This window comes from Oncorhynchus kisutch, linkage group LG8 (assembly GCF_002021735.2).
Source record: "Oncorhynchus kisutch isolate 150728-3 linkage group LG8, Okis_V2, whole genome shotgun sequence".
Lineage (NCBI taxonomy): Eukaryota > Metazoa > Chordata > Actinopteri > Salmoniformes > Salmonidae > Oncorhynchus > Oncorhynchus kisutch.
The window spans coordinates 51,057,714-51,084,977 of record NC_034181.2 but is presented as its reverse complement, the minus strand read 5'-3'; the positions used below and the strand labels follow the sequence as shown (position 1 = coordinate 51,084,977).

The following is a 27,264-nucleotide window of genomic DNA, read 5'->3' as shown; positions in this document are numbered from 1 at the left end:
AAGAGTCTGGTTGACTGGCAGATCTGGAAGATCATGGCTGACTAGCGCATCTAGCTGCTCTGGCTGCTCCATGCAGACTGACAACTCTGGCTGCTCCATGTAGATTGGCAACTCTGGCTGCTCCATGCAGATTGACAGCTCTGGCTTCTCCATGCAGACTGGCAGCTCTGGCTGCTCCATGCAGACTGACAGCTCTGGCTGCTCCATGCAGACTGGTAGCTTTGTGCAGACTGACAGCTCTGGCTGCTCCATGCAAACTGGTAGCTCAGGCTGCTCCATGCAGACTGACAGCTCAGGCTGCTCCATGCAGACTGGAAGCTCTGGCTGCTCCATGCAGACTGACAGCTCAGGCTGCTCCATGCAGGCTGACATCTCTGGTTGCTCCATGTACACTGGCAGCTCTGGCTGCTCCATGCAGACTGGCAGCTCTGGCTGCTCCATGCAGACTGGCAGCTCTGGCTGCATTGAACAGGCAGGAGGCTCCGGCAGCGCTGTAGAGGAGGAAGGCTCTGGAAGCGCTGAACAGGCGGGAGACTCCGACAGCGCAGGAGAGGAGGAAAACGCTGGCTGCGCTGAACAGGCGGGAGGCTCTGACAGCGCTAGAGAGAAGGATGGCTCTGGCTGTGCTGAACAGGCGAGGCGCACTGAAGGCCTGGTGCGTGGTGCTGGAACTGGTGGTACTGGATCGAGGACACGCACAGGAAGCCTGGTGCGGGGAGCTGCTACCGGAGGACTGGTGTGTGGTGGTGGCTCTGGATAGACCGGACCGTGCAGGCGCACTGGAGCTCTTGAGCACCGAGCCTGCCAAACCTTACTTGGCTCGATGCCCACTCTAGCCCGGCTAATACGAAGAGCTGGTATGTACCGTACCGGGCTATGCACCCGCACTGGAGACACCGTGCGCTCCACAGCATAACACGGTGCCTGCCCGGTCTTTTTAGCCCCCCGGTAAGCACAGGGAGTTTGCACAGGTCTCCTACCTGGCATCGCCATACTCCCTGTGAGCCCCCCCAAAACATTTTTGGGGGGTGACTCTCAGGCTTCCATCCGCGTCGCCGTGCTGCCTCTTCATACCAGCGCCTCACCGCTTTAGCCGCCTCCAGTTCTTCTTTGGGGCGTCGATATTCACCAGGCCGTGCCCAGGGTCCTTTTCCGTCCAATATCTCTTCCCAAGTCCAGAAGTCCTTTGATCGCTGCTCCTCACGATTAACAGGGAGAGTTGGCTCAGGTCTGACTCCTGACTCTGCCACTCTCGCCCTGAGCCCCCCCCCAATACATTTCTGGGGCTGACTTTTGGGTTTCTTTCTGCGCCGCCGTGTCTTTCTCTTCGACTCCATTCTCCTATAGCCCTCTTCGCACTGCTCCAGCGAATCCCAGGCGGGCTCCGGCACTCTCTCTGGGTCGACCGCCCACCTGTCTATTTCCTCCCCCTTGCTGCTCCTGCTGTCGCTGCCTGTTACCACGCCACTCGGTCCGGGTGTGGTGGGTGATTCTGTAACGGCTTTCTTCTATCTCCTCCTCGGACGAGGAGGTGTAGCAAGGATCGGACCAAAATGCAGCGTGGCTATTGCAATCCATGTTTATTCAATAATAAAAAAACACAAACTATACAAAAACAATAAACGTAATGAGAAAACCGAAACAGCCCTATCTGGTGCAAACACAAAGACAGGAACAATCACCCACAAACACACAGTGAAACCCAGGCTACCTAAATATGGTTCTCAATCAGAGACAACGAGAATCACCTGACTCTGATTGAGAACCGCCTCAGGCAGCCAAGCCTATGCTAGACACACCCCTAATCAGCCACGATCCCAAAGCCTACAAAAAACCCAATACGACAACACAATAAACCCATGTCACACCCTGGCCTGAACAAATAATTAAAGAAAACACAAAATACTAAGACCAAGGCTTGACAGGTATAGGTATTTCATAGCACTTACAACTTTCATACCTATTTGCGGCATGCAGAATTCACCAGGATTTACAAATAAACCCAAATGTAAAATGGGACCAAAACCACCGTCTCTAACCATATGTGTCTCTCCCTCCCCTCTTCCCCTTCTAGGTTACTACATGTACATCGAGGCCTCTCGTCCGCGGGTCACTGGGGACAATGCCCGTCTCCTGTCCCCTCTCTACAATGTTACTGCTGCCAGAGGCCCCAAGGGCTCCGGTCGTCTCCCCTACTGTGTCTCATTCTTCTACCACATGAAGGGCAAGCACATCGGTGAGTACCTGAGCCACATAAGTTCAGAAGTAAAAGTAAGTAGCCTTGTCCAAGCCATAATGTTTCTATAGCGTGAGGCAGCTTGATGTACAAGTACACCCCCTGACAGGAGGCTAGTATCACAGGGCCTTACTCCCAATCTATGGCGGTCCTATTCCCGGGCCCTAATGTTCTTAGCACCATTTTGACATTTTGCCATTGGTGAGGTTGTTAGGGTCAGTGTTGAAAAGCAATTGTAATATAGGGGTTCAAGTGTCAGTGAGGGGTCTGTGTGTTTGAGTGAGTGAGTGAGTGAGTGAGTGAGGTGAATGAATGAGTGGTTGAGTGAATGCTCATCTGTATTTGTGCACGTGTGTATGTGTCAGCACTTTCCTCTCTGCCCATGTCGCATCAGGGACAACTGCTCTCAACTGCTGCCCTGCACATCCCCAAGAATGGCACAGCTGGCACACACTACCCCTACACTGCTCCCCTCACCAGGTGGCCTTGCCGACCTCACCCCTCCACACACTCCACCTGGCACAGATGATGCCTCAGCCGACTCAGCATCACACACACGGGCGCGGGCATACACGCACACACACACACATGCACATGCATGCACGCACACACACACACAGGCATGCACAAACACACAAATATACATACACTCCTGCACAAGCATGTACATACATACACACAGGCACAAACACACACACAGGCAGACAAGACAGACATGCTCTTACTTACGTGGCACACACTAACACACGCACGCACTTACACGCACACATACACACACACACAGGGCAGACTGGAATAGCCCTAGTTGCTGTCGTGAGACCCACGTATGAATGTCTACCTTGCCAGGGAAAGTTTGGCATCCTTACTATATCATTGTCTTACTAGGACTGGACAATAGATGACAATAGGCACAATGACATAGATAGATTGTGGGAAAACTGTCAGTTTCAAAACCATAAGCTTTATCTCTCCTCTGTCAAAAGCCCACCTCCACCACACTTCACTTGTAGAGTGTGTTTCAGATACACCCCATCTGTGTGTGTACGTGCATGTGTGTGTGTGTGTTTGTGTGTGTGCGCACGTGCGTACATGTGTACAGTTTTTCTGTCAGTTTGTGGGTGTGTGTATGTGTTCCTGCATGCGTGTGTATGTACTCCTCAAGGGCAGGATGGTGGTGGGAAGAGAAGGGGCCAGAGGGGGTGTCGCTGGGTGATTTACGAGAGGGGGTGTGACGCAATCAGTCACTGGGGAAGTGGTTCATCATAGTGCGTGCTATCAGATGGGTTTATCAAGTGTATAGATCTCATGGCACACTTCGTCTATGTCAACAACCGGGCACTGGTGATTTATGGGTGTGGAGGGTGTGTGTGTGTGGTGTGTGTGTGTGTTTTTGGTTTTACAATCCTTGTGGAGACCAGAAGTCCTCACAAGGATAGTACAGATGTCTGCTCTTAATGTGACCCATTTTGTTGCAGGAGGAAAATAATCCTGCAGCATTTGTGTCAAATTGGCTGGATGTCCTTTTGGTGGTAGAACATTCTTGATATACACGGAAAACTGTTGAGCGTGAAAGATTCAGCAGCATTGCAGTTCTTGACACACTTGTGTCTGGCACCTACTACCATACCCCGTTCAAGGAAACCTAAATATTTTGTCTTGCTCATACACCATCTGAATGGCACACATAACAAATCTATGTCTCAATTGTCTCAAGGCTTAAAAACCCTTCTTTGACCTGTCTCCTCCCCTTCAGCTACACTGATTAAAGTGGATTTAACAAGTGACATCAATAAGTGATCATAGATTTCACCTGGATTCACCTGATCAGTCTATGTCATGGAAAGAGCAGGTGTTCCTAATGTTTTGTACAGTCTGAGTATATATGACTCACCAACTGGATTCGGTCTTATGTAGAAAAATATTAAATGGTGTTTTTTACAAATGGTATATCATACACTGCATTTGAGGAACAATTGGAAAGTATTTCTGATTTGAAAGTTGACCAACATGTGAACTCACTTTTGAGATAATTGCCCTGTGAATGATTTGGTATCTAGTGAAAAGCTCCTCTTTGTCTACACCCACTCATCATCGTTCACAACCTCCTAGCTTTAGCCCCACCCATCTTGGAGTGCTCTTGGAGCGCACACCTGACGCTCCGGCCGATGATTTATTTACCTATGGATAACATGAAAACAGCCTAACCGGCTCTGCTGGCAACAACTTCATTACGCTTTTTTGCAGAAGTATACTGACATTGGCCATATTCAACGGGTGTTGTACACACGTCATGTAACATTAGCTAATGAGCCAGCCAGCTAACGTTAGCTAGTTAACCTCTCTAGGGTATGTGGGACGCTAACGTCCCACCTGACCAACATCCAGTGAAAGTGCAGGGCGCCAGATTCAAACAAACAACAAAAATCTCATAATTAAAATTCCTCAAACATACATGTATTATACACCATTTTAAAGATATACTTGATGTTAATCCCACCATAGTGTCCGATTTCAAAAAGGCTTTACAACAAAAGTATACCATGCAATTATGTTAGGTCTGCACCTAGTCACAAAAAACACAGCAATTTTTCCAGCCAAAGAGAGGAGTCACAAAAAGCAGAAATAGAGATAAAATGAATCACTAACCTTTAATGATCTTTATCAGATGGCACTCCTAGGACTTCATGTTACACAATACATGTATGTTTTGTTCGATAAAGTTCATATTTATATCCAAAAATCTCTGTTTACATTGGCGCATTGTTATGTTTTGCCTCGAAAACATCCGGCGAGTTTTCAGAGAGCCACATCAATTCACAGAAATGCTCATAATAAACTTTGATAAAAGATACAAGTATTATGCACAGAATTATAGATATACTTCTCCTTAATGCAACCGCTGTGTCAGATTTCAAAAAAGCTTCACGGAAAAAGCAAACCATGTAATAATCTGAGTACTCACGAGACGCGGGCAAGTCCAGGCGAAAGTTCAGATGAAAAGTTCAAAAAATAATATTACAGTTCGTAGAAACATGTCAAACGATGTATAGAATCAATCTTTAGGATGTTTTTAACATAAGTCTTCAATATTGTTCCAACCGGAGAATTCCTTTGTCTTTTAGAAATGCAATGGAACTTAGGTCGCTCTGCCAGACCTCTTACTCAATCAGCTCTCATTCAGCCCCTACTTCACAATAGAAGCCTCAAACAACGTTCTAAACGTTCTGTTGACATCTAGTGGAAACCTTAGGAAGTGTAATATGACACTGTATATTCGACAAGCAATGAGTTGAAAAACTACAAACGATTTCCCACTTCCTGGTTGGATTTTTCTCAGGTTTTCGCCTGCCATATGAATTCTGTTATACCGACATCATTCAAACAGTTTTAGAAACTTCAGAGTGTTTTCTATCCAATACTACTAATAATATGCATATATTAGCTTCTGGGCCTGAGTAGCAGGAAGTTTACTCTGGGCACACTTTTCATCCGAACGTGAAAATGCTGCCCCCTATCCCAAACAGGTTTTAACTGACTTGCCTAGTTAAATGAAGGTAAAATGTTTTTATCTACAATAGACCAACACAGCTACCGTTTTAAGAAAAAAACTGTGTGCTAGAAAACTTTGGTATAGGATGGGTGGCGTACAGTACCAGTCAACAGACTGGACACACCTACTCATTCAAGGGTTTTTCTTTATTTTTACTATTTTCTACATTGTAGAATAATAGTCAAGACATCAACACTGTGAAATAACACATATGGAATCATGTAGTAACCAAAAAAGTGTTTAACAAATCAAACTATTTTATATTTCATATTCTTCAAAGTAGCCACCCTTTGCCTTGATGACAGCTTTGTACACTCTCTGCATTCTCTCAACAAGCTTCTCCTTGAATGCTTTTCCAACAGCCATGAAGCAGCACTCCATCACTCTCCCTTACACAGCCCGGATGTCTCCCTTACACAGCTTGGATGTGTGTTGGGTCATTGTCCTGTTGAAAAACAAATGACAGTCCCACTAAGCACAAACCAGATGGGATGGCGTATCACTGCAAAATGCAGAATTAGCAAGTATCTTCTTGTTTTTGATGTCTAGTAGTGGTTTCTTTGCAGATTCACGCAGTCTGCTCTGAATTGTTGTTGAGATGTGTCTGTTACTTGAACTCTGTGAAGCATTTATTTGGGCTACAATGTGATGTGCAGTTAACTCTTTTGAATTAATCTTCTGCAGCAGAGGTAACTCTGGGCCTTCCTTTCCTGCAGCGGTCCACACGAGAGCCAGTTTCATCATAGCGCTTGATGATTTTTGCGACTGCACTTGAAGAAACTTTCAAAGTTCTTGAAATTTTCTGGATTGACTGACTTTCATGTCTTAATGATGGACTGTCATTTCTCTTTGCTTATTTGAGCTGTTCTTGCCATAATATGGACTTGGTCTTTTACAAAATAGGGCTATCTTCTGTATACCATCCCTTCCTTGTCACAACACAACTGATTGGTTCAAATGCATTATGAAGGACAGAAATACCACAAATGAACTTTTAACAAGGCACACCTATTAATTGAAATGCATTCCAGATGACTACCTCATGAAACTGGTTGAGAGAATGCCAACAGTGTGCAAAGCTGTCATCAAAGCAAGGGTGGCTACTTTGAAGAATCTCAAATATGAAATATATTTAGAATTGTTTAACACTTTGTTGGTTACTACCTGATTCCATATATGTTATTTCATAGTTTTAATGTCTTCAATATTATTCTACAATGTAGAAAATAGTAAAAAAATTAAGAAAAACACTTGAATGAGTAAGTGTGTGTCACGCGGGACTAGGTGGGTGCAGGAATCAGACGCAGAGAGAGAGAGTAACTGAGTTGAAGTGCTTTACTCTTGCACACCAAAATAATAAGCCCAACAAAATACAGGGCGCAGGACACTATACAAGACAACCCAAAAACAACAGTGCCAAGGAAAGAAAATAAGATACCTCACTACCTAACATGCACACACGTAACATTAAGACAATCCCGCACAAAACTAGGGCGGGTCAAACTACTACATATAGGGAAGCCAATTAAACCAAAATAAACACAGGTGAAACTAATAAGACAAAACCAACAGACAAACGAAAAAGGGATCGGTAGCGGCTAGTAGGACGGCGACGACGACCGCCGAGCACCGCCCGAACAGGCAGGGGAGCCATCTTCGGCGGAAGTCATGACAGTGTGTCCAAACTTATGACTGGTACTGTAGGCATTGTGGAGCGTTTGAAAATCCTTTCCTTTTCGGCTTCAATTCTTACTTATCACTTAAATATTCCCTAACCCGCATGCGGTAGCGTAATCATCGCTTGACAATAATTAGCATAACGCAACGTAAATAAATAAATAATAAATAAATAAATAAATATCCCTAGAAAATATTCCTATTCATGAAAATCACAAATTAAATGTATTGAGACACAGCTTAGCCTTTTGTTAATCACCCTGTCATCTTAGATTTTCAAAATATGCTTTACAGCCAAAGCTAGACTAGCATTTGTGTAAGTTTATCATAGCCTAGTATAGCATAATGCCTTGCTAGCAGCAGGCAACCTTGTCACAGAAATCAGAAAAGCAATCAAATTAAATCGTTTACCTTTGATGAACTTCGGATGTTTTCACTCACGAGACTCCCAGGTAGATAGCCAAAGTTCATTTTTTCCCAAAATATTATTTTTGTAGGCGAAACAGCTCCGTTTGTTCTTCACGTTTGGCTGAGAAATCGCCCGGAAATATATCCGTCGGGACAATTCGTTTTTCTCTAGGACCGATTGGAGTAATGGCTACCTCTGTACTTTACGCGAGAATCTCTCTCGGAGCCACCATGTGACCACCTACGCAATGTGCCCGCCTACGGTAAAACTACGTCACAATGCTGTAGACACCTTGGGGTATACGTAGAAAGTGTAAGCTCGTTGATGGTACATTCAAAGCCAAATAGGGAGTCATTGGAACGCAGCGCTTTCAAAACCTGGGGCACTTCCGGATTGGATTTTTCTCAGGATTTCGCTTGCAACATCAGTTCTGTTATACTCACAGACAATATCTTTACAGTTTTGGAAACGTTAGAGTGTTTTATATCAAAAGCTGTCAATTATATGCATATTCTAGCATCTTTTCCTGACAAAATATTATGTTTTTTCCAAAAATGAAAAGACTGCCCCCAGCACCAAGAGGTTTTAAAATAGATGTATATTTTTTTCATGGTTTTTACATTGGAATGTGATTATACAACATTGTTATGCAACATTATAATACAGCATAACACAGCAATAAAAGTAACAATACACGATAATGACAAATGGCAACAGAAATCATGTAGTTATGAGTATTTATTTAATATTATCAGCTGATTTTCCAGAGGGATGCGAAAAACCAGATACCCATTTAAGCAAATATGGAGTAAACTGGAAAAATTCCCTAATTTCTTTTAACAAGACAATCGAGCAAGCTCCTAGAAAATATACAAATTATCAACATGTAGTCTACTCATTAACTATCACTTTAGGTGGCTCGGAGAGCAAGGCATGAAGTGGCACAAACTGCTTAGTATTCTGCACAAGCAGAGGCCCTGTGCTTCTTCTCCCACTGACAGCCTAGTCATCCACTTCTGTGGAAACGACTTGCGATACACAAAGGGGGCAGCACTGGTGCAGCAGATGCGTAGATTTAGATGTGGTCATCTGAATGTTTCCTGGGACAACAATGGTCTTCTATGATATCGCACAGCGTAGGAGCTGGATGTTCCAGTGTGACCAGAAGATAAACAAGTGCATGGAAAGGGCCCTGTGCTACATGAATCAGCTAGTGTCTGCATTTCAGGGAACACAATCCGCCACCCTGCCACTAAGCAGTGTGTCCCTGGGATATACCGTAGGGGTGGAGTGCATCTGACAGATGAGGGCAATGAGTTGAGAGTTGGTCTCTAGAGTCTCCCCCGTTCTCTCCTCCATAGTAGCAAAACGGAGAAGGGTGCAATTGTGGCCCGCAATTCTGGGCGTTCCTGCATGTGGGTATTCCTGCAACGGCTGGAACCCCTCTTTATACTTATTTAAGCTTGGATTCCGGTACACAGGTGAGAGTGGTAATGCACCATAACGTTGGACCCCCTAGTAGCTAGCTATCTAGGACAATGGTAGACAGTGTCCTTCGCCCCTCCCCTGCCTGTCGGGCATTGTTTTCCGGCTATTCTGTTAATGACGGAGAGGGCAGGTGTTTGGCAGGCGTTAGGACTCTGGTACACAGCAGGCAGGATAGTAGCTAAAAACTCAGATAAGACATGTATTTATCGTTTCTTTTGACAATTTAATCGCATAGACAATCACACCTCTCTTCCAGTTCCACAGTCCTGAAAGTTTTGGCCTAGGTCTCTCTCTCTCTACCCCCTCCCCTGTCTCTCATCTATTTATAGTGAAATAGATAATAAACAAAAGTTTAAAAAATAAAAAATTAAAAAACATTACACTCACAAAAGTTCCAAAAGAATAAAACATCTCAAATGTCATAGGTCTATATACAGTGTTGTAATGATATGCAAATAGTTCAAGTAAAAAAGGGAAAATAACTAAACATAAATATAGGTTGTATTTACAATGGTTTTTGCTCTTCACTGGTTGCCTTTTTCTTGCATCAACAGATCAAAAAAATCCTGTGATTGCACACTGTGGTATTTCACCCAATAGATATGTGTTTATCAAAACTGGATTTGTTTTCAAATGCTTTGTGAGTAATCTGAGGGAAATATGTGTCTCTAATATTGCCATACATTTGGCAGGAGGTTAAGAAGTGCAGCTCAGTTTCCACCTCATTTTGTGGGCAGTGTGCCTATAGCCTGTCTTCTCTTGAGAGCCAGATCTGCCTACAGTGACCTTTCTCAATAGCAAGGCTATGCTCACTGAGTCTGTAGATAGTCAAAGCTTTCCTTATTTTTGGGTCAGTCACAGTGGTCAGGTATTCTTCTACTGTGTCTGTTTAGGACTAAATAGCATTCTAGTTTGCTCAGTTTTTAAAATGTAATTATTTCCATTGTGTCAAGTAATTCTCTTTTTTGTTTTCTCATGATTTGGTTGGGTCTAATTGTGTTGTTGTCCTGGGGCACGATGGGGTCTGATTGTGTTTATATACAGAGCCTCAGGACCAGCTTGCTTAGGGAACTCTTCTCCAGGTTTATCTCTCTGTAGGTAATGGCTTTGTTACGAAACGTTTGGGAATCACTTCCTTTTAGGTGGTTGTAGAATTTAACAGCTCTTTTCTGGATTTTAATCATTAGCGGGTATTGGCCTAATTCTGCTCTGCATGCATTATTTGGTGTTGTCACGCCCTGGTCGAAGTATATTGTGTTTGTCTTGGGGTGTGTTTTGTCTTGGGGTTTTGTTAGGTATTGGGTGTGTGGCTTAGTGGGGGTATCTAGCAAAGTCTATGGCTGTCTGGAGTGGTTCTCAATCAGAGGCAGGTGTTTATAGTTGTCTCTGATTGGGAACCATATTTAGGCAGCCATATTCTTTGAGTGTTTTGTGGGTGATTGTTCCTGTCTTTGTGTTTGCACCAGATAGGGCTGTTTCGGTTTTTACATTTCATTATTTTGTAGTTTCTTCATGTATAGTTTTTTCCTTCATTAAAATAACATGAATCATCATCACGCTGCATTTTGGTCCGACTCTCCTTCACCACAAGAGAACCGTTACAGAATCACCCACCACAACAGGACCAAGCAGTGTGTCAACAGGCAGGAGCCGCAGGAGCAGCAACAAAGGCAGCAACAGCAGAGAAAAGAAGAATGGACATGGGAGTACGGTTTGGACTACAAGAGTATGGACTATACTTCTTGGGAGGAGATAGACAGGTGGGCGGTCGACCCAGGGAGAGTGCCGGAGCCCGCCTGGGATTCGATGGAGCAGTGCGCGGAAGGTTATCGGATAATGGAGTTGGCGAAGCAAGCACGGCGGCGCGGACGGAAGTCCGAGAGTCAGCCCCAAAAATGTATTGGGGAAGGGGGCTCACAGGGAGTATGGCTACGCCAGGTAGGAGACCTGCGCAAACTCCCTGTGCTTACCGGGGGGCTAGTGAGACCGGGCAGGCACCGTGTTATGCAGTGGGGCGCACGGTGTCCCCAGTGCGGGTGCATAGCCCGGTGCGGTATATTCCAGCTCCTCGTATCGGCCGGGCTAGAGTGGGCATCGAGCCAGGTAAGGTTGGGCTCAAGAGCTCCAGTGCGCCTGCACGGTCCGGTCTATCCAGTACCACCTTCACACACCAGCCCTCCGGTGGCAGCTCCCCGCACCAGGCTTCCTGTGCACGTTCTCGGCCCAGTACCACCAGTGCCAGCACCACCCATCAGGCCTACAGTGCGCCTCGCCTCTCCAGCGCTGCCGGAGTCTCCCGCCTATCTAGCGCTGCCAGAGCCTTCCTCATCTCCAGCGCTGCCGGAGTCTCCCGCCTGTTCAGCGCAGCCAGAGCCTTCCTCTACAGCGCTGCTGGAGTCTCCCGCCTGTTCAGGGCTGCCAGAGCCTTCCTCTACAGCGCTGCTGGAGTCTCCTGCCTGTTCAGCGCAGCCAGAGCTGCCAGCCTGCACGGAGCAGCCAGAGCTGCCAGCCTGCACGGAGCAGCCAGAGCTGCCAGCCTGCACGGAGCAGCCAGAGCTGCCAGCCTGCACGGAGCAGCCAGAGCTGCCAGTCTGCACGGAGCAGCCAGAGCTGCCAGTCTGCATGGAGCAGCCAGAGCTGCCAGTCTGCACGGAGCTGCCAGTCTGCACGGAGCTGCCAGTCTGCACGGAGCCACCAGAGCTGCCAGTCTGTAAGAAGCCGCCAGAGCTGTCAGCCTACATGGAGCAGCCAGAGCCGCCAGTCAGCATGGAGCAGGCAGATCCGTCAGTCTGCCAGGATCCGCCAGTCAGCCAGACTCTTCCAGATCCGCCAGTTAGCCAGGATCCGCCAGTCAGCCAGACTCTTCCAGATCCGCCAGTCAGCCAGACTCTTCCAGATCCGCCAGACTCTTCCAGATCCGCCAGACTCTTCCAGATCCGCCAGTCAGCCAGATCCGCCAGTCAGCCAGACTATTCCAGATCCGCCAGTTAGCCAGGATTTGCCAGAACCGCCAGCCAGCCAGGATCTTCCAGATCCAACTACCTGCCTGAGCTTCTTCTCAGTGCTGAGCTTCCCCTCAGTCCCGAGCTTCCCCTCAGTCCCGAGCTTCCCCTCAGTCCCGAGCTTCCCCTCAGTCCCGAGCTTCCCCTCTGTCCCGAGCTGCCCCTCAGTCCCGAGCTGCCCCTCAGTCCAGTGGGGTTCTGGGTGAGGACTACTAGGCCATGGTCGGCGGCAAGGGTGGACTATCCTAGGACGCGAGGAGGAGGGACTAAGACATTGATAGAGTGGGGTCCACGTCCCGCGCCGGAGCCGCCACCATGGACAGACGCCCACCAGGACCCTCCCTATTGTTTTGATGTGCGTCCGGGAGTCCGCACCTTAGGGGGGGGGGTTCTGTCACGCCCTGGTCGAAGTATATTGTGTTTGTCTTTATTTATTTGGTCAGGCCAGGGTGTGACATGGGTTTATTGTGGTGTGTTTTGTCTTGGGGTTTTGTTAGGTATTGGGTGTGTGGCTTAGTGGGGGTATCTAGCAAAGTCTATGGCTGTCTGGAGTGGTTCTCAATCAGAGGCAGGTGTTTATCGTTCTCTGATTGGGAACCATATTTAGGCAGCCATATTCTTTGAGTGTTTTGTGGGTGATTGTTCCTGTCTTTGTGTTTGTACCAGATAGGGCTGTTTCGGTTTTTACATTTCATTATTTTGTAGTTTCTTCATGTATAGTTTTTTCCTTCATTAAAATAACATGAATCATCATCACGCTGCATTTTGGTCCGACTCTCCTTCACCACAAGAGAACCGTTACAGGTGTTTTACATTGTACACAGGATATTTTTGCAGAATTCATGTCACTTCTACACCCCCTTCCCCTCTCCAACATCACCGGTTTACTAACCACCGGTCCTGGCAACCATCATTACGCGTACCTGGCATTAATCATTACGGACACCTGCACTTCATCATGAGGCACACCTGGACTCCATTACCTCACTCATTAAACCCCCTTTATCTGACACTCCCTTAGGTTCATTCCCCAGGCAGTATTGCTTCTGTTTCATGTTAAAATGCTACGCCGATGTTGTATTGGTCTTTGTTGTGTTAAACTTACCACCTGCTTCTCGACTCCCAGTGTCTACGTTACAATTCTGCATGCAGTTTCAATTTGGTGTTTGTCCCATTTAGTGAATTCTTGGTTGGTGAGAGGACCCCAGACCTCACAACCATTAAGAGCAATGGGCAATATAACTGATTCAAGTATTCTTAGCCAGATCCTAATTGGTGTGCCAGATTATATATTCCTTTTGATAGCAATAGAAGGCCAATCTTTCCTTGTTCACATCTTTGTGGAAGTTTCCTGTGGCGCTGATTAGGCCGAGGTGTGTATCATTTTGTATGCTTCAGGGCAGGTATTCCCAAACTGGGGTACGCATACCCCTGGGGGTATGCCAAGGGAATGCCTGGTAGCTTGAAAGATGTTTTGGACACTACAGTGAAAATTGTTAACTTTGTTAAAGCAAGGCCCCTGAACTTTCGTGTATTTTCTGCATTATGCAATCAAATGGGCAGCGACCATGTAACAGTTTTACAACATACAGAAGTGTGCTGGTTATCAAGGAGCAAAGTATAGTTAGCAAATTATTTTATTCTTCAATAACAAACTCCAAAGCAAATCGGATGGAGGAAAATGGGTTTATTCAGAGAGGACAAATCAAGATTTTATGCTGGAAGGTAAATGTTCAGTCTCCCCTGTCCTCAGCTTTTCCCCATCGAAAAAAAGGAACAGGATTCCATTCATAACCCCCCACCCCCGCCTGGGGTTGACCAATCAGAAGTCCTTGCAGTACAACATGGTCAAATAAGTATCTTACTCTCGACTCATTGTACAGAACAATGAAAATGTGGCACACGTAGCACACGTCGCTCTGAAATCAGGAGTGATATTCCACAGATTCTGAACAGATGTTGAACTGAAACCCAACTCCTATTTACATTGACAATTCCCTAGTGATCATTAATTCTAGTACTCTCGTCCTCTCGAACTCTGCATTGTGTATTTATCTTCAAAATATTCTTACAGTATTGACAGGTTTTTTAAAATTGAGAGACGAGCTTAAAGTTTTTTTTACTGACCCTAATTTGCACTTGTCTGACCGCTTGCATGATGACGTTTCTCACACGACTGGCCTATCTGGGTGATGTTTTTTCTCGCCTGAATGATCTGAATCTAGGATTACAGGGACTATCCGCAACTACACTATCGTTCCAAAGTTTGGGGTCACTTAGAAATGTCTTTGTTTTTGAAAGAACATTTTAAAAATTGTCCATTAAAATAACATCAAATTGATCAGAAATACAGTGTAGACATTGTTAATGTTGTAAATGGCAGATTTGTATGGAATATCTACATAGGCATAGAGGCCCATTATCAACAACCATCAGTCCTGTGTTCCAATGGCAGTTTGTGCTAGCTAATCCAAGTTTTAAAAGACCAATTGATCATTAGAAAACACTTTTGTAATTATGTCAGCACAGCTGAAAACTGTTGTGCTCATTAAAAAAGCAATACAACTGGTCTTCTTTAGACTAGTTGAGTATCTGGAGTGTCAGCGGGTTCGAATACAGGCTCAAAATGACCAGAAACAAAGACATTCTTCTGAAACTCGTCATTCTATTTTTGTTCTGAGAAATGAAGGCTATTCCATGCGAGAAATTGCCAAGAAACTGAAGATCTCGTACAACGCTGTGCACTACTCCCTTCACAGAACAGCGCAAACTGTCTCTAACCAGAATAGAAAGAGGAGTGGGAGGCCCCGGTGCACAACTGAGCAAGAGGACAAGTACATTAGAGTGTGTAGTTTGAGAAACAGACACCTCACAAGTCCTCAAATGGCAGCTTCATTGGATAGTACCCGCAAAACACCAGTCTCAATGTCAACAGTGAAAAGGCGTCTCCGGGATACTGGCCTTCGAGGCAGAGTTCCTCTGTCCAGTGTGTGTGTTATTTTGCCCATCTTAATCTTTTAAGATGGCCAGTCTGAGATATGGCGTTTTCTTTGCAACTCTGCCTAGAATGCCAGCATCCGGGAGTTACCTCTTCACTGTTGATGTTGAGAATTTGGTTTTGCGGGTACTATTTAATGAAGCTGCCAGTTGAGGTCTTGTGAGACATCTTTTTCTCAAACTAGACACTCTAATGTGCTTGTCCTCTTGCTCAGTTGTGCACCAGCAACTCCCACTCTTTTTGTTCTGGTTAGAGTCAGTTTACGCTGCCAGAGTCTCCCATCTATTCGGGACCAGCTGCAAGAGTCCCCAGTCTGAGGTCGGCGGCGAGGGTCGCCGCGCTAAGGGCGCCACTGAAGCTGGCAAAAACTATGGTGGAGTGGGGTCTACGCCAGAGCCGCCACCACGGACAGACGCCCACCCAGACCATCCCCTATAGATTCAGGTTTTTCGGCCAGAGTCCGCACCTTTGTGGTGGGGTACTGTCACATTCTGACCTTAGTTTATTTTTTATGTCTTTGTGTTAGGTTGGTCAGGGCGTGAGTTGGGATGGGTTGTCTGTTCTTTTTTCTATGTTATATTTTCTACGTGTTTGGCCTAGTATGGTTCTCAATCAGAGGCATGTGTCGTTCGTTGTCTCTGATTGAGAATCATACTTAGGTAGCCTTTTCCCACCTGTGTATTGTGGGTGATTATTTTCTGTTTAGTGTGTCTGCACCAGACAGAGCTGTTTCGGTTTCATGTTTCGTTCTCTTGTTGTTTTTTGTCATTAAGTGTTCTGTTCGATTAAATATCATGAACACTTACCACGCTGCGTATTGGTCCGACCTCTCATACTCCACGTCAGAGGAAGACGAATGCCGTTACAGTGCATCCATTCAAGCACACCCTTCTCATTAACCTGTGGTGTTATTCACAATTTTTGATGAACAATTAATGTTCTATATGTAAGATGGCTAAATAAAGAGCAAAATTATTGATTATATCATATTCTTTTTTGTGCACTGGTCCTATAAGAGCTCTTTGTCACTTCCCAGGAGCCTGGTTATGACAAAAACGTAATTGTGTAGTGTGCGTGTGCGGCAGCCTTACAATGATTGCAAAAAACATTTGAGAGTGCGCTGACCTTGGTACGCAGTTGGAAGTTGAATGTTTGAAGGGGTACAGGACTATAAAAAGTTTGGTAACCACTGCTTTAGGGCAACAGTGTCTAAATGGAATTTGTATTTGTGGTTCTGGTTCTGGCAACTAGACCTTTTTTGGAACACCATTATTTTAGTCTTATTGAGATTTACTGTCAGGGCCCAGGTCTGACAGAATCTATGCAGAAGATCTAGGTGCTGCTGTAGGTACTCCTTGGTTGGGGACAGTAGCACCAGATCATCAGCAAACAGACATCAGACTTCCGGTTTTAGTAGGGTGAGACCGGGTGCTGCAGACTGTTCGAGTGCCCTCGCCAATTCGTTGATATTTATGTGGGGCTTAATCTACATCCCTGTCTTACCCCATGGCCATGTTTTTTTTGCCAATTTTAACGGATCACTTGTTGTTTGTGTACATTGATTTTATAATGTCGTATATTTTTCCCCCACACAACTTTCCATCAATTTGTATAGCAGACCCTCATGCCAGATTGAGTTAAAAGCTTTTTTTAAATCAACAAAGCATGAAAATACTTTGCCTTTGTTTTAGTTTGTTTGTCAATTAGGGTGTGCAGGGTGAATATGTGATCTGTCGTACGGTAATTTGGTAAAGATACAATTTGACATTTGCTCAATACATTATTTTCACTGAGGAAATGTACAAGTCTAATGTAAATGATAATGCAGATAATTTTCCCAAGGTTGCTGTGGACGCATATCCCACAGTCGTTATTGGGGTCAAATGTGTCTCTACTTTTGTGGATTGGGGTGATCAGTACTTGGTTCCAAAAATGTGTGAAGATGCCAGAGGATGGTGTTAGATAGTTTAAGTATAGCCTATTGGAATTTGTGGTCTGTATATTTTATCATTTCATTTAGGATATCATCAACAGCAAAGGCCTTTTGGAGAATCCAGTGGGTTCTGGTAGCCTTTAATAGTTGATTTTAAGATTTATATTTGATCATGTATACGTTTTTGCTGTTTGTTCTTTGTAATAGGGCCAAAAAGATTGGAGAAGAAGTTTATCCATTTTGGATAGATAATTCTTCATGGTGTTTGTTTAGTGTGTTCCAATTTTCCCAGAAGTGAGAATTATATTGAGCTGATTTCTGATGTGCTCTTCCTTCTTTTTCCATAGTGTATTTATGTATTGTTTTAGTGATTCACCATAGTGAAGGCGTAGACTCAGGTTTTTGGGTCTCTATGTTTTTGGTTGGATAGGTTTCTCAATTTCTTTCTTAGGTTTTTGCATTCTTCATCAAACCATTGTTCATTGTTTTTATTTTCTTAGGTTGTAGGCTGGAATCTGGGCTTAATGGCCATGTACTCTTATAATCTCCACCCGGGACAACCAGAAGAGAACTTGCCATCTGCTGTAAAAAGGGCTTTATAAATACATTTGATTGATTGACATTTTTTTAGATTTGATAGGGAAGCTGAAAGGTCCAATATACTATTTAGGCTTTCTACTGCCAAGTTTACACCTTCACTACTACAGTGAAATGTTTTGTCCAGGAAGTTGTCTAAAAGCGATTGAATTTGTTGTTGCCTAATAGTTTTTTGTTAGGTTTCTAAACGACTTTCCTTCCATCTATAGCATTTCTTAATATTGTGCATTTCCTTTGACTTTGATGCCTCATGATTGCATATTGCTCTGTTCGGGAAGACTGTGATTTTGCTGATAGGGGTGTTAGTGGGCTGACTGAACACTCTGAGAGAGTCTGGGTTGAGGTCAGTGATAAAGTAATACAGTCGTGGCCAAAAGTTTTGAGAATGCCACAAATATACATTTTCACAAAGTCTGCTGCCTTAGTTTGTATGATGGCATTTTATACAGTGCCTTGCAAAAATATTTGGCCTCCTTGAACTTTGCGACCTTTTGCCACATTTCAGGCTTCAAACATAAAGATATAAAACTATTTTTTTGTGAAGAATCAACAACAAGTGGAACACAATCATGAAGTGGAATGACATTTATTGGATATTTCAAACCTTTTTAACAAATCAAAAACTGAAAAATTGGGCGTGCAAAATTATTCAGCCCCTTTACTTTCAGTGCAGCAAACTCTCTCCAGAAGTTCAGTGAGGATCTCTGAATGATCCAATTTTGACCTAAATGACTAATGATAATAAATACAATCCACCTGCGTGTAATCAAGTCTCCGTATAAATGCACCTGCACTGTGACAGTCTCAGAGGTCCGTTAAAAGCGCAGAGAGCATCATGAAGAACAAGGAACACACCAGGCAGGTCCGAGATACTGTTGTGAAGAAGTTTAAAGCCGGATTTGGATACAAAAAGATTTCCCAAGCTTTAAACATCCCAAGGAGCACTGTGCAAGCGATAATATTGAAATGGTAGGAGTATAAGACCACTGCAAATCTACCAAGACCTGGCCGTCCCTCTAAACTTTCAGCTCATACAAGGAGAAGACTGATCAGAGATGCAGCCAAGAGACCCATGATCACTCTGGATGAACTGCAGAGATCTACAGCTGAGGTGGGAGACTCTGTCCATAGGACAACAATCAGTCGTATATTGCACAAATCTGGCCTTTATGGAAGAGTGGCAAGAAGAAAGCCATTTCTTAAAGATATCCATAAAAAGTATTGTTTAAAGTTTGCCACAAGCCACCTGGGAGACACACCAAACATGTGGAAGAAGGTGCTCTGGTCAGATGAAACCAAAATGGAACTTTTTGGCAACAATGCAAAACGTTATGTTTGGCGTAAAAGCAACACAGCTCATCACCCTGAACACATCATCCCCACTGTCAAACATGGTGGTGGCAGCATCATGGTTTGGGCCTGCTTTTCTTCAGCAGGGACAGGGAAGATGGTTAAAATTGATGGGAAGATGGATGGAGCCAAATACAGGACCATTCTGGAAGAAAACCTGATGGAGTCTGCAAAAGACCTGAGACTGGGACGGAGATTTGTCTTCCAACAAGACAATGATCCAAAACATAAAGCAAAATCTACAATGGAATGGTTCAAAAATAAACATATCCAGGTGTTAGAATGGCCAAGTCAAAGTCCAGACCTGAATCCAATCGAGAATCTGTGGAAAGAACTGAAAACTGCTGTTCACAAATGCTCTCCATCCAACCTCACTGAGCTCAAACTGTTTTGCAAGGAGGAATGGGAAAAAATGTCAGTCTCTCGATGTGAAAAACTGATAGACCATACCCCAAGCGACTTACAGCTGTAATCGCAGCAAAAGGTGGCGCTACAAAGTATTAACTTAAGGGGGCTGAATAATTTTGCACGCCCAATTTTTCAGTTTTTGATTTGTTAAAAAAGTTTGAAATATCAAATAAATGTCGTTCCACTTCATGATTGTGTCCCACTTGTTGTTGATTCTTCACAAAAAATACAGTTTTATATCTTTATGTTTGAAGCCTGAAATGTGGCAAAAGGTCGCAAAGTTCAAGGGGGGCGAATACTTTCGCAAGGCACTGTATATACTCCAGAATGTTATGAAGCGTGATCAGATGAATTGAAATTAATGGAAAAGTCCCACTTTGCCATGCAAATGAACTGAATCCCCAAAAAACAAGTCCACTGCATTTCAGCCCTGCCACAAAAGGACCAGCTGACATCATGTCAGTGATTCTCTCGATTACACAGGTGTGAGTGTTACACAGGTGTGAGTGACGAGGACAAGGCTGGAGATCGCTCTGCCATGCTGATTGAGTTCTAATAACAGACTGGAAGCTTTAAGGAGGGTGGTGCTTGGAATCATTGTTCTTCCTCTGTCAGCCATGGTTACCTGCAAGGAAACATGTGCCGTCATCATTGCTTTCCACAAAAAGGGCTTCACAGGCAATGACATTGCTGCCAGTAAGATTGCACCTAAATCAACCATTTATCGGATCATCCAGTTCTTCAAGGAGAGCGGTTCAATTGTTTGAAGAAGGCTTCAGGGTGCCCAAGAAAGTCCAGCAAATGCCAGGTCCATCTCCTAAAGTTGATTCAGCTGCGGGATCGGGGCACCACCAGTACCGAGCTTGCTCAGGAATGGCAGCAGGCAGGTATGAGTGCATCTGAATGCACAGTGAGGCGAAGACTTTTGGAGGATGGCCTGGTGTGAAGAAGGGCAGCAAAGAAGCCACTTCTCTCCAGGAAAAACATCAGGGACAGATTATTATTCTGCAAAAGGTTTGGACTGCTGAGGACTGGGGTAAAGTCATTTTCTCTGATGAATCCCCTTTCCGATTGTTTGGGGCATCCGGAAAAAAGCTTGTCCGGAGAAGACAAGGTGAGCGCTACCATCAGTCCTGTGTCATGCCAACAGTAAAGCACCCTGAGACCATTCATGTGTGGGGTTGTTTCTCAGCCAAGGGAGTGGGCTCACTTACAATTTTGCCTAAGAACACAGCCATGAATAAAGAATGGTACCAACACATCCTCAGAGAACAACCTCTCCCAACCATCCAGGAACAGTTTGGTGATGAACAAGGTCTTTTCCAGCATGATGGAGCACCTTGCCATAAGGCAAAAGTGATAACTAAGTGGCTCGGGGAACAAAACATCGATATTTTGGGTCCATGGCCAAGAAACTCCCCAGACCTTAATCCTTTTGAGAACTTGTGGTCAATCCTCAAGAGGTGGGTGGACAAACAAAAACTGACAAAGTCTGACAAACTCCAAGCATTGATTAAGCAAGAATCGGCTGCCATCAGGATGTGGCCCAGAAGTTAATTGACAGCATGCCAGGGCAGATTGCAGAGGTCTTGAAAAAGAAGGGTCAACACTGCAAATATTGACTCTTTGCATCAACTTCATGTAATTGTCAATAAAAGCCTTTGACACTTATGAAATGCTTGTAATTATACTTCAGTATTCCATGGTAACATTTGCAAAAACATCTAAAGACACTGAAGCGGCAAACTTTGTGGAATTTAATATTTGTGTCATTCTCAAAACCTTTGGCCATGACTGTATACAGTACTACTGCCAAGGGATGAGCTGTAGGAGTACCTACCATAGGAGTCTCCTCAAAGCCTATCATTGACTATGTACAGACCCAGCGTGCCACAGAGCTGCTGGAGTTGTGACCCATTTTTGTTGGTTATTTTGTCATAGTTGTGTCTAGGGGGGCATATTTCGGAGGGAATAGTGTCATCTCCAGATAGATGTTTGTACTTCCATCTCTCCCTCCCTCCCTCCCTCCCTCCCTCCCTCCCTCCCTCCCTCCCTCCCTCCCTCCCTCCCACTCCCTCTTTCTTTCATTCTCTCTGCCTCCCACTCCCTCTATCTCTTTCTGCTGGATGCCAGACCAGACACCAGACACACTACAGAAAGATCCTCCCTCCAATCCGAGGCATTAGCGACTCACTTCTTAAAGCTCTACCTTATTTAAAGTAATTCTTTATTAATAAGGGCTGACTCTTTAAGTCGGGCTGCCTCGACCCTAGAAGCCAAGGAAGATCAGGTGGTGAAAATGAAAGTGGAGAGACAATAGTCCATTAATCTGGGTCTTTAATTTGAAGGGGATTCCCCTAGAGGGAAAGGAATTTTCATTGGGTTCTGATGGACCAAAGGAGGGTGTCTGGCTTTTTTTGTGGTTGGCGGTTGGAGTCCGTGCCTGTCTTAAAATCAAGAAGTGTGACTTTGCACATTAATAACATATACATTTGTCAACCTTGACCTATCATGACATGACGGTCGGATAAATGTTCGATTGACAGTTCCATTAGAATTGAGCCACGCCATCTCAGTAATTCTTGCGGTAAAATATAGTGGTTACATTACGATTCTCTACATCTCTCTCCCAAAGTGTACACTCGTACACTCCCCCTCATGGATTTAAAAGGAATGGACAAATCCAAGGACCAGTAAGAACTATTCCAATGCTTTTAAATGCATGAGGGGGAGTGAGCGAGTGCACAGTTCTGGAGAAGGGTGGAGAATTGGAATGTAGCCAGTGAGTTCCCTGCAGTTCTCTTCAGCACTCACTCACTAATTCACTCACACTCTCTCTCTGTCTTTCCCTCCCTCCCTCTCCCTCTTTCTCATAATTACCCATAAGCCCTGTTTCAGTGTCTTTAGGCTCTGGCGGCAGCATTAAACAACATTTAATGAGCTTTGGTTTACATTAAACAATATTTTGAAGTGTCCCGGTTTGCCATGAGAGAGAGCTGCAGGGCTGCCGAGGAATCATCACTTTGTTTATCACCTTCTATTAATCACCCCTTCTAACACAGATGGAGGGAGAAGGAGGGAGAGAAAGAGAAAGAGAGCAGAGAGGGGGATAGAGGGAAGGAGAGAAATAGGAAAAGAGAAAGAAAGAGGGGGGTAGAAAGAAGAGAGAAGGAGGGAGAGGGAGAGAGAAGTGAAAGACAAACTGGAAAAGGAATTGGAGAGAGAATCATGAGAATGAGGCAAAGAAAAGGGAGAAGGAGCAACAAACAGGAGAGTGAATTGTGGAGAGAAGAAACAGAGAGGAAGGGAGTAAGTGAGAGAGAAGGGCTTCTGCATGCTTCCCAGACAAAACAGTTCAGAACAGTTCATGTATATATTATGATGACATTTGGACTTTTTGTTAGTTTTGGACTTCGACAAGGTGTTTTTCAGCTGTCCGTGACAGCTTTTTTTTCCTGAGTCATGTCTACGCCCCCTCATCAGTGATTGGTCACAAGTCACTGTCAATTATAGATTTTTAAGAGGAAGTGTATATTGGCTCCCGCGTTTCAAAAAGTACAAACAGTACTATTGCCACTTTTTTCTCATTTTTCAAGTGAATGTCTTTTAAGGGACTACAGTGCCTTGCGAAAGTATTCGGCCCCCTTGACCTTTGCGACCTTTTGCCACATTTCAGGCTTCAAACATAAAGATATAAAACTGTATTTTTTTGTGAAGAATCAACAACAAGTGGGACACAATCATGAAGTGGAACGACATTTATTGGATATTTCAAACTTTTTTAACAAAACAAAAACTGAAAAATTGGGCGTGCAGAATTATTCAGCCCCTTTACTTTCAGTGCAGCAAACTCTCTCCAGAAGTTCAGTGAGGATCTCTGAATGATCCAATGTTGACCTAAATGACTAATGATGATAAATACAATCCACCTGTGTGTAATCAAGTCTCCGTATAAATGAACCTGCACTATGATAGTCTCAGAGGTCCGTTAATAGTGCAGAGAGCATCATGAAGAACAAGGAACACACCAGGCAGGTCCGAGATACTGTTGTGAAGCCGGATTTGGATACAAAAAGATTTCCCAAGCTTTAAACATCCCAAGGAGCACTGTGCAAGCGATAATATTGAAATGGAAGGAGTATCAGACCACTGCAAATCTACCAAGACCTGGCCGTCCCTCTAAACTTTCAGCTCATACAAGGAGAAGACTGATCAGAGATGCAGCCAAGAGACCCATGATCACTCTGGATGAACTGCAGAGATCTACAGCTGAGGTGGGAGACTCTGTCCATAGGACAACAATCAGTCGTATATTGCACAAATCTGGCCTTTATGGAAGAGTGGCAAGAAGAAAGCCATTTCTTAAAGATATCCATAAAAAGTATTGTTTAAAGTTTGCCACAAGCCACCTGGGAGACACACCAAACATGTGGAAGAAGGTGCTCTGGTCAGATGAAACCAAAATGGAACTTTTTGGCAACAATGCAAAACGTTATGTTTGGCGTAAAAGCAACACAGCCCATCACCCTGAACACACCATCCCCACTGTCAAACATGGTGGTGGCAGAATCATGGTTTGGGCCTGCTTTTCTTCAGCAGGGACAGGGAAGATGGTTAAAATTGATGGGAAGATGGATGGAGCCAAATACAGGACCATTCTGGAAGAAAACCTGATGGAGTCTGCAAAAGACCTGAGACTGGGACGGAGATTTGTCTTCCAACAAGACAATGATCCAAAACATAAAGCAAAATCTACAATGGAATGGTTCAAAAATAAACATATCCAGGTGTTAGAATGGCCAAGTCAAAGTCCAGACCTGAATCCAATCGAAAATCTGTGGAAAGAACTGAAAACTGCTGTTCACAAATGCTCTCCATCCAACCTCACTGAGCTCGAGCTGTTTTGCAAGGAGGAATGGGAAAAAAATGCAGTCTCTCGATGTGCAAAACTGATAGAGACATACCCCAAGCGACTTACAGCTGTAATCGCAGCAAAAGGTGTTGCTACAAAGTATTAACTTAAGGGGGCTGAATAATTTTGCACGCCCAATTTTTCAGTTTTTGATTTGTTAAAAAAGTTTGAAATATCCAATAAATGTCGTTCCACTTCATGATTGTTGATTCTGTTTGATTCTTCACAAAAAAATACAGTTTTATATCTTTATGTTTGAAGCCTGAAATGTGGCAAAATGTCGCAAAGGTCAAGGGGGCCGAATACTTTCGCAAGGCACTGTATGCGAGCACAGTAGCCAAACTGTGACACCACCACTGACACCCACTCTTCCTCCTCCTCCCCTCCATCCTCCTCTGGAGCAGAATGTTGCGTTCCTCCAAGAGTTGTCAACAGAACACTAATAAGAGCCATACAATTTGTTATCTAGCACTTCAGTCCCTTAGAAATGAGTTTTCTACGGATCAAATGCAGCATCGTTGCTTTTATCAATTAGGGCGTTGTACGCAGCTCGACAAACAGCCCTCGTGTGATGTCATATTCCCGCTACTTGAAGGACACAGTGGATATTAATAGAATAGAGTAGCGATAATGATGATAATGTATGTGGTCATCTCTTATGCTGTCATATATTATGGAGGTACCGTGACAAAGGTTGAATAAGAGTGGGAGATTGGCAGAGTGTGTGTGGCACAGCACTTGCAATTTTAACCTCTCTTGCCATGCTTTCAGAGTGAATGGGAGAATGGGGGTCTGGCAACGCAAGACTATTAGTCCATTGGCAACTTGCCTTTTGGGAACTGTCCTCGCTTGTTATAATACTATCTTTCGACCTGCAGCCTTTGAACTTATTAACAAGGCCAGTGAAAAATAAGTCTCCAAAATTTTTCAGATGTACAGATGTATGATCTTAATTTGATCACTCAAATTTTCTTGCACTGCAGGAAATGCAAACTTGTAGTGTATTTAAGGTTAAAAAGTTTTCTAAAACTTGTCATTTCCACTTTAAATTGGAAATCCAGTTTTCTTTTCACCCCATTTAACACCTGATTTACTTAACACATGCACATCTCAATAAGTGCTCCAGATATGTCAAGTGGGGGGTGGGCCTTTCCTCTTTTATTCTCTATTTCTCCTTAAGCAAGGGGGGATTCCAATGACATCACTGACAGAAGTTGAAGTTTACAGGTGTGTCTAAAATAAACACATTTTTTTTTTTTTTACCTTTAGTGTGTGTACTTTACTGTATTTATACTTGGGATATCACTTTTCAACAGTAAAAGCTCAAAATCGCTGGATGGCATCTTTAACATTTCAGACAGATTTGCCCTAACTTTAAATGTATCAAGCTCTACAGAAAAATGCCCATTTAATTATAATCCACATAATAATTCCCATTTCCTCTTGTTCCATGATTGTTTTCTTGTTGTAACAAACTGTCTCAAATTAAGATCCTACATCTGCAGTACAGAGCGCTCAGACTTGGAGCAGTAATTAGCAATCAAGGCAGGAATTCAATCCGGACCCTGGACGGTCTACGTTGTAGCACAGTGAACGTTTAAAGGTCATTTCCGATTGAGCCGACATCTGCAGTGTTTACTTTGAATGCGATCTCCGCGACCGCTATAACATTGCCTTTCAATGATGCATAGCAGAAATGTTATCCGGTCCCAAGTTGTTGAAATCACCCCCGGTGGGCGTATCCTTTAAACGGCTTGCATGATGGCAGTTTTGTGGTTAGCCAATGTCAAAGCCTACTAGTAAGACCTGCCCTCCCCCAATCAGCTGTCGATTGATTCCGTAGCTGAAATTTGCATAACATTGGGACATTTTCAATGATGGTCGCTAGCTCACTTGCTGCTGACAGTTAAGTTGGTGTGTGTCTCCTTGTGTCTCCTTTCATTGAAAATCACTGGTCGCTGGTAGCGAGGTTACTTACTATTGCTCCAAGTCTAAGCCAATTGTTCCACGCCGTCTGTTGTGAACATCAGCTAGTCCTAAATTAACATGAAAGATGAGCACTGCTAAATGGCTTCAGCTAGCCGACTTAAGCCGCTTCCTATGGAACACATGAAGAGTTTCGTTCCAAAACGCTTACTGTTCTCAGATTTTTTATGAATATATTTTAGATTTGTATTAATATGGGTTTTGTTGCAAAGCACTATATATCCATTGTTTGGCTGAAATGGAATGTTCGTATTCTGTATATTTGACTGTCATGTGTGGTTGTCTCACTTAGCTAGCTATGTTAAGATGAATGCACTAACTGTAAGTCCCTCTGCAAAATGACTCAAATGTGAAATGTAAATATTTTACATACAGATCTCATATTACTGTATTGATTTATAAAACATGTATCTTTATTAAACATGTATTTATTTCATTTGACTGTGTGAAACCTAGCAGTAATCCTGAGAGTGAGGCTGATTTTATTGCATTAGGATCCCTATTAGCCGACACCAATGGCTACAGCTCGTCTCACTGGGTTCCGACACGTAACGGAAAAAAAACACTACAGACAAAATACTCTCCGATTGACATACATTTAAACATGAACGTGTAGTGTGTCTGTGTGTATGGATCAGTTACACATGCATGTCAGTGCATACACACAACAAGTAGGTGACATGGGGAGAGGCATTGTGCTGCGAGGTGTTGTTTTATT

The 27,264-nt window shown here is 44.0% G+C and overlaps 1 protein-coding gene across 1 annotated transcript in view; it reads left to right on the top strand.

The window, feature by feature from the left end:
- The window catches only part of LOC109895575 (MAM domain-containing glycosylphosphatidylinositol anchor protein 1), a 410,076-nt gene that overhangs the window by 332,511 nt on the left and 50,301 nt on the right, over positions 1 to 27,264 (top strand). The window contains exon 16 of the mRNA XM_031830541.1: positions 2,075 to 2,236. Coding sequence (XP_031686401.1) covers positions 2,075 to 2,236 — 162 coding nt within the window. The remainder of the gene's footprint in view (positions 1 to 2,074; positions 2,237 to 27,264) is intronic.